This window comes from Branchiostoma belcheri, unplaced genomic scaffold, assembly GCF_001625305.1.
Source record: "Branchiostoma belcheri isolate BF01 breed outbred unplaced genomic scaffold, Haploidv18h27 scaffold44, whole genome shotgun sequence".
In the NCBI taxonomy this organism is placed as follows: Eukaryota; Metazoa; Chordata; class Leptocardii; order Amphioxiformes; family Branchiostomatidae; genus Branchiostoma; species Branchiostoma belcheri.
The window spans coordinates 1072820-1079574 of NW_017804065.1; the positions used below are offsets into that span (position 1 = coordinate 1072820).

The following is a 6755-nucleotide window of genomic DNA, read 5'->3' on the forward strand; positions in this document are numbered from 1 at the left end:
TTTCAACCATTTCAGCTGGGAACCAGTCACCCTCTTCTCCACTACACGGCGATCGCTGGCGCCCGTTGAGCCATAACTTAGATTTGTGTGACCTTTATTTTGTACAATGTAATCAGAATATAATGCATGATGCAAAAGACAAATGACACAAAAGTCCTTCGTGTATGAAATTCGTTGAGCGATCTGTCAAATATTTGGTCGCTTCTTAGTCGTGGTATCTAGTGGAAAGGGCGTGTAACAGTAGTGTCTTAAAACTACACAACACATTTCTCTGCCGTTAAAATTGTACGTTTTCAAGTATTTCTACTGTATGCTAGCTTTCATCGGGCAACAACAACGACAAAACGTTTCCATGGTCTAAAGCCGGTGTGGGGTTGTAGATGTGCGAACAGGTGTCGTCACACTCCCCGGTCATTGCCCTCGTTTTTACAAAATGAAGATGCAGCAACATGCAGGACCCGGATGTCCGTCAGCCTTCGCCCAACTGTGGCGTCAAGTCTTTGGTTTAAGTGAACGTAGTCTTCTTTAGCTGGCTTTGGTCAGAAATAGCAGGCCTTTAGGAAATGCATTTTCCGCCCATTTCTTAACTCGCACCATATGAAAATGATATAGTCGGTGTTAGGACGTCCTCTCGGATGGGACGCAAAGCTGGAGTTGTTTGAATGAGAGTGCTCTCCTCACGGAGAAACACATTGGGGAAGTTCTTATAAGGGCATCCATCGGGCCGGTCATGAACCCAGATTCGTGTTTGCTTCATGGGCAAACACACTTGCCATTACGCCACACGATGTCACAATAAAACTTCGGTAGTCTCTGCTTATATCTGAGTGTCAGAATATCAAGGACTGGCTCAAGGATTAAGCGGATTCGTTAACTCGGCACACCAAGTATATATAAGCTGGATTTCTTAAATATACATTATTTGTGTTGAATGACATTTCTGAAAATTGGATAGAATTGAAATGGTCAGGTAACACAGAGTCAAGGTATATCAATGGGGGTGTAAACAGCATAGTATAACTCTTAAACACAGTTCGTTTGTTTGTTTCACATGTTAGGCTTAACACGCCAGGTTTGTTCAGTAAGTAAATACAAGCTTGTGGAACAAAAAAACGTACTTGCTCGGCCGCAAACTTTATCTAGTTGTGGACTTGTTGTGGACTCTAAGGTTTGATCCACCCATACCGGGATGAGCTCACCTAGTCTCCACCTAACAACGCGAGTTAAAAAAAGTAAGCTTTAGCCAATAGGGAGAATAATTGACCAGGGGAGGTTAGCCAGCGCAGAGTTCATTTGCCCGCACAAGGTAATTAACCCTCTTGCGGACTCACACTCCTGGCCAACTATTTTCCCCTTTTTATGGAATTCCTGGTTTCTTACCCCCGTAGGAAGGCCTGGTGGAGGGTAATGAGCACCTACTCTTTTCTATACGCGTGCTACGATGGGATCTTAACGTGCTGAAGGTGTGGCTCCCAGATCAAACACGCGATCCCCGGCTTTATGTCCAATCCGGAGGGCGTCCCTGACCGAGGCTAGGTACTTATTTTCATGATGACACAACACTGGGGCCTGCCGTTGATTCAAACCACGAATCATTAGAGTCCAACTCTACAACTATAACCTCTGTCTGTAGAACAAGTCTGATATGTTTGGAGACAAACCATGTAACAATGTAATGGTTTATTGTTGTGAAGACCGATACCACTTCTCTGTCATCGACCTACTCAACAGAAAGATTGGCAGAATTTTGGAATAGTCGGTTGGCGTAGTGGTAGAGCGTTCGACTATGAAACGGTGAGACCCGGGTTCGATCCTGAGTTGTACCCGGGACACGTCTGGACATGCGCTCCGACGTTGTGCCCTTGGGAAAGGCACTTTACACGACTTTCCTCACTACACCCAGGTGTGAATGGGTACATAACTTCGTATTGAGGTCAACTTGTGGCGCCGAATGGTAGCCGCACAGACCCTCGCGACAGTTCCACAAAAGTGTGTTATATGTACCATGTGTATTATGTGATTGTTTGTGATTATTGATTGATTCTTATGTGATTGTAACCTGATTATAAACCCTGCACCAATTCAGATATAAAAGGCTGTGATTGCACGGGTGATGTTTCACCAATAAACCATTTATAAAAAAAGAAATTTAAAAAAGTCAGCTCTCTCCTTGGACACGGAAAGCAAAAGCCGGTGCCACGCAGCAGGAAAATAGCTGACCAGACGAATTTGCAAAGCAATTGGCGGTGTCCCCTGGAGTACTTTGATTTTCAGTATGATCGACGAATGTTCGCAGGTCACTGACCCTGTATAGTATAACAGGGTAGGTTTTCTGGCAAAAAATACGCTCGACTCTGGCGATTTATATATTAGCGACTCTGAAATTTATGTATTAGCGACCCTCTGGCGATCAACAAATGTCGTTAACAGAGTGATGCCCGCTAAAGAACTTGACCAGGGAACATGTATCCAAATCTAGGAGAGCTCGACCAAAATGTGAAGCATCTGAATCCAGAAACGGAATGACGAACTTTTTAAAGTGCAAAATCCCCATGGTAGCTTTATTCGTTGCTAGATTTACCATATTCCTGCTGCTACACGTACAATAAAACGTCTTTGTATCGTTTGGTGGAGGACAAAACCTAGATCAGAAAACAAGGGTCACAGCATCAGATACGTTAAAAGTATTACACTGTCTCCCTCGGAGAAGGCGATTATGCGATGCCTCTAGTCTAGAACACCACGTGTGAGCAAACGTGCCAGTAAGAACTCCCACAGTTGTTACTACAGACACGAAACGCCTCAGAACCAAGCTTCCCACAGAAACCACCCAACCTGCACCACAGCAAACAAAAGGGGCTTAAAATAAAGCAGAAAGACGTGTTGGTGGTCTGTAATGATTGACGGTGTACTTTGATGACACAACGTTTTGTGCCTACAGGATGAAGGTACGGGGATGTTGCCAATACAGTTCAAATGTTTGAAGAAAAATTGCTTTTGAAGTGAACTGTTTGTAGAAAGTTTTGTTGCTGAAACAAAAGATGCAGTTTGTGTTGATACCAAAATAAACAAACCGGCCCAAAGACACGATTGGGAGTACTTATTGTTCAACGTTAGCTCGGACACTCGAACGTTGCTGTCCTTGCGCAGATTCACGCTCAAACTGCTTTTCTTATATGGTTCGGTCAGATACGTCATGCAATCATCGTACGATCTCAAACTGAAGGCATTTTTTGAGACAGTCATCACCTTTCCTTCAAAATTATGCTGTCTTTTTACGGAAAAGCTATCTTATATCCGTGTCGATGTTTGGTTCTGTCACAGCCTGCTTGCGAATCTGACGGCATCAAAATCGTACAGTGACCGATGACGAATGTCATGTACGGTACTTTGATTCCTTATTGGTTTTCGTGTCTTACTGATTCACACAGTTCGTTGAAAACTCTCATGAAATGACAGTCTAGACATTTATCGTTTTATGTTATAGAAGAAGTTATGTTGTAGATCACTACGCATTATGCGGGGCAGTTCAAAAAAGATTTTGTCATGACCATTTTCTGGCTATCGTAGGAGACTGGAATTACAGAATTAGGAAGATTTACCACATTTGTGGAAGGTTCAACATGTCAAACCTGAGACTGTTTGAACCACTCACACCGGGAAGGACCTCGCTCTTTTCAATAAAGCGTTGTGGGATCTTTTTACGTCCTCAAGATGTGGCTCTCTTTAAATACAGGACATGTATCTTTACATCCCATCTGAGAGTCAAGTGAGAAAATAGATAGAATGTGCCTTTCCCCAGGATAATGGGGTCTGCAAGGGATTCGAACCAAAAACCTTCGGATTCTGAGTCAATAACCCTAACCAGAAGACAGCCTTGCCACCCAAATATGCCTATCTCTATTAGTCACTATTTTCATGTCGGCTTCTCTTTTACGTGAACTAGCTAGAGTGGAGTGAGTGTCTGCATGTCCTCTGGTGCAACGGCCATGTGAGTATAGTTTTTCTGAATTGGTAGGTCGTGAGTTCGATCCCCGGCGCGGCCGAGTCATATCAAATTCTTTGAAAATATTACACATTGCTCTCTCTCTCTGGAGCTGGGCGCCATGTACGAGTATGCCTGCGGGTGCACTTGTTGTGTACGATGTTGACAGAGATGTGGCCGTTACGGTCATGCCGTAACGTCACAGTGACATCACGGAGCGGGCTTCATCCTCCTTACTCAATCCTCTGCAAATACCCCGCAAACAACAACAAAAAACATTCTACCTGCTTTACGTCTGCGTTCTGTGCTTTTGAAAACTCTAAGGACACTATATGCTGCGCAGCGACTTCCAGAAGGATTGAGATGAGTTAGGCAACTGGAGGACAGCCCTGAAATTGCCATGTCGTAGCTGAAGCGCCCCTCGCGGTAGAGAAGTGCACTGTAGAGTTATGCAAGCTGAAGACAGTAACCAAGACAAGTTACTCTTCAAGACACTTAAAGAAGTATCCACAACAGACTGTATATTATTAAAACGTTACGTAGCCTCACCCAATCCAAGATATAAAGTAATGACACGAATTAAATTGGCCCATCTGTACCTGGTAGTGTCGGACATTGGTTGGCAATACAATGCTACAGAGATGGCCGAGCTGGCACGTACATGTATACTGTTTAGACTACCCAAATGCAAACAGCGATTACAAGGCATTTTCTCAACAAATTTGCTATCAAAGAAGCTAATTCATGATCAGCTATGAGGAATACATTTTCTAGTTACAAATTTAGATGTAGACAATTCGACAATTCGACACGACACACTCAAGCAATGTTTCTTTCTGCTAGACAGTCTAGGATGTTAATGTGTTTATGTATTTATGGGGATAAAATCACCTTTTAAACTGCTGGAAAAGTCACAGTGGGAAGAAATTCCTTCTTTATGCGTCCTGGTTTCAGGAGATGGATTCTTAATGGTCTAAAAACGTTTTTCATACAAGGTTGAGCATTAAGGGAAGTCATGCTGGGTCGCGGCGTCTTTCTTATTTCTGTTCCCGCCGGTTTCGTCCTTCCTCTCCGCGGCATTTGTCCTTTCCAGGAACTGGAAGAAGTTTTCGACCTGCGACCCGTCCACGTCAAAACTGCGCAGGTTGATAGCCGAGGGAGGGAGGTCTGTGGTTGCTGCCGGTTTACAGAGGCTGCGAATCGCCTTGTGCAGTTCCAGTCTCACCTGTCTGTTCAGCAACCCGTACACCAAGGAGTTCAGGGCGAAAGACGCTCGGGCGAGAATCTTGAGCCAAATCACAGCGTCTTCTACCCCTCTGTTATCCCCCACTAGTCCCACATACAGACTTACTGTGAAGTACGGTCCCCAGGTGAAGATGAAAAGCCCGACGATGAGCAGCAGAGTTTTAGTCGCTTTCAGCGGTTCGTTATTTTGCTTTTTCCCCTGGGGATTCCCGCCATCTTGAGCGCCTCTTGCTGTTGCGGAGTTTGTGTTCGTGGACGGACCAGGATCCACGCCGGCGGACACACTGAACATCTGCGACGGCGTGGCCGACGGAACTTGTAAGAATATGCCGGAAGGTTTCTGCTTCTGTTCCTCGGGAAGTAAAGGAGCCGGTAGCGGTCCGACCTGCCGCGATGCTTTACGTGCAGTTCGATAGATGAAGCTGTACATGACGATTATCACCAAGGCAGGGATACAGAAGTAGACGACGCTGATGACGATCGCGTAGGCAGTGCTCGCACCACCATCGGACCAACTGAAGGTGCATTCTCCGTGAACAGGGTCGAAGGAGTAGCTGTTCCAACCGAGAAGAGGCAGGATAGCGAAGGTCAGCGCGAGCAGCCAGATGACACCGATAGCGACCAGGGCTTTCAGGAGAGTGAGGTACGCCGCGTGCACCATGGGTCGCACGATGGAGTAGTAACGCTCCACGCTGATCACACAGACGGTAGAGATCGAACCGAACGTGAAGAAGGAGTCCAAGAATCCGGCAATCTTACACACAGGGTCGGTGGAAAACCACCCGCCGTGAGCCAGCGTCGCGATGACCAAAGGCGTGGAGGACAGGGAATGCATCAGATCAGCCGCGCAGAGGTTGAAGACGAAGATGAGAGTGAGAATCCTCAGCTGTGACGTCTTGGCAATGACCGCCATCACGCTGGTACTGCCGACAACGGCGAAGACGTCTGTGATGGTCATGACTGTCATCATCGCCACAGACACGGAGTCCAGATTCTTGTCGGTTGTTGCGTTCATCGCTGAATAATTCGCAGTCGACATGATCGTTGTGATGTTCTCAAGTTTGTAGCTATTTTATGTCAGCGAGGGGCTTGGTTTGATGTGAAGCAGCGCTCGGAAATGGTGTGCCTGCACCCGTCCTCTAGCTGTAGATCCCAATGTTGTTTGTGCTGCTTGCGTTGCTCACACGATAGGCGCACAGACGAAAGCCAGCCAGACGAAAACTGATCTTGTTAAATGTCAGTGGCGGCGCTCTCACCGTCTGCAAAACAACCGGAGGTGGAGCTATTTATAACCAGTGTACATGGCAACATGTTACACAAACATGAGACGGAGTGTAATCTAATGGTGTGATCTATGAATTTATCATGGCGGTATGTTTATGGATTTGTCAGGACTTAAAATCATATATCTTGTTATATTTTGTCTGACCCTTCCCAATGAAAAGCGGCCTGCAGACCGACTTAATAGTCAAGTAGACTGATTTAATAAACAAACACTCAAACAAACAAAATTATGTTAAAATCA

General features: G+C 45.6%; 1 protein-coding gene across 1 annotated transcript; it reads right to left on the reverse strand.

The window, feature by feature from the left end:
- Positions 1-4739: 4739 nt before the first annotated feature.
- Positions 4740-6446, reverse strand: LOC109478469 (probable G-protein coupled receptor 61). Its single transcript, XM_019780005.1, has one exon. The coding sequence runs from the start codon at positions 6267-6269 to the stop codon at positions 4989-4991; it is 1281 nt and encodes a 426-aa protein (XP_019635564.1). The 5' UTR covers positions 6270-6446; the 3' UTR covers positions 4740-4988.
- Between the last annotated feature and the right edge of the window lie 309 nt (positions 6447-6755).

Excerpts from the sequence above, each read along its gene's own strand:
- LOC109478469 (XM_019780005.1), bottom strand. The coding sequence starts at position 6,269 with ATGTCGACTGCGAATTATTCAGCGATGAACGCAACAACCGACAAGAAT.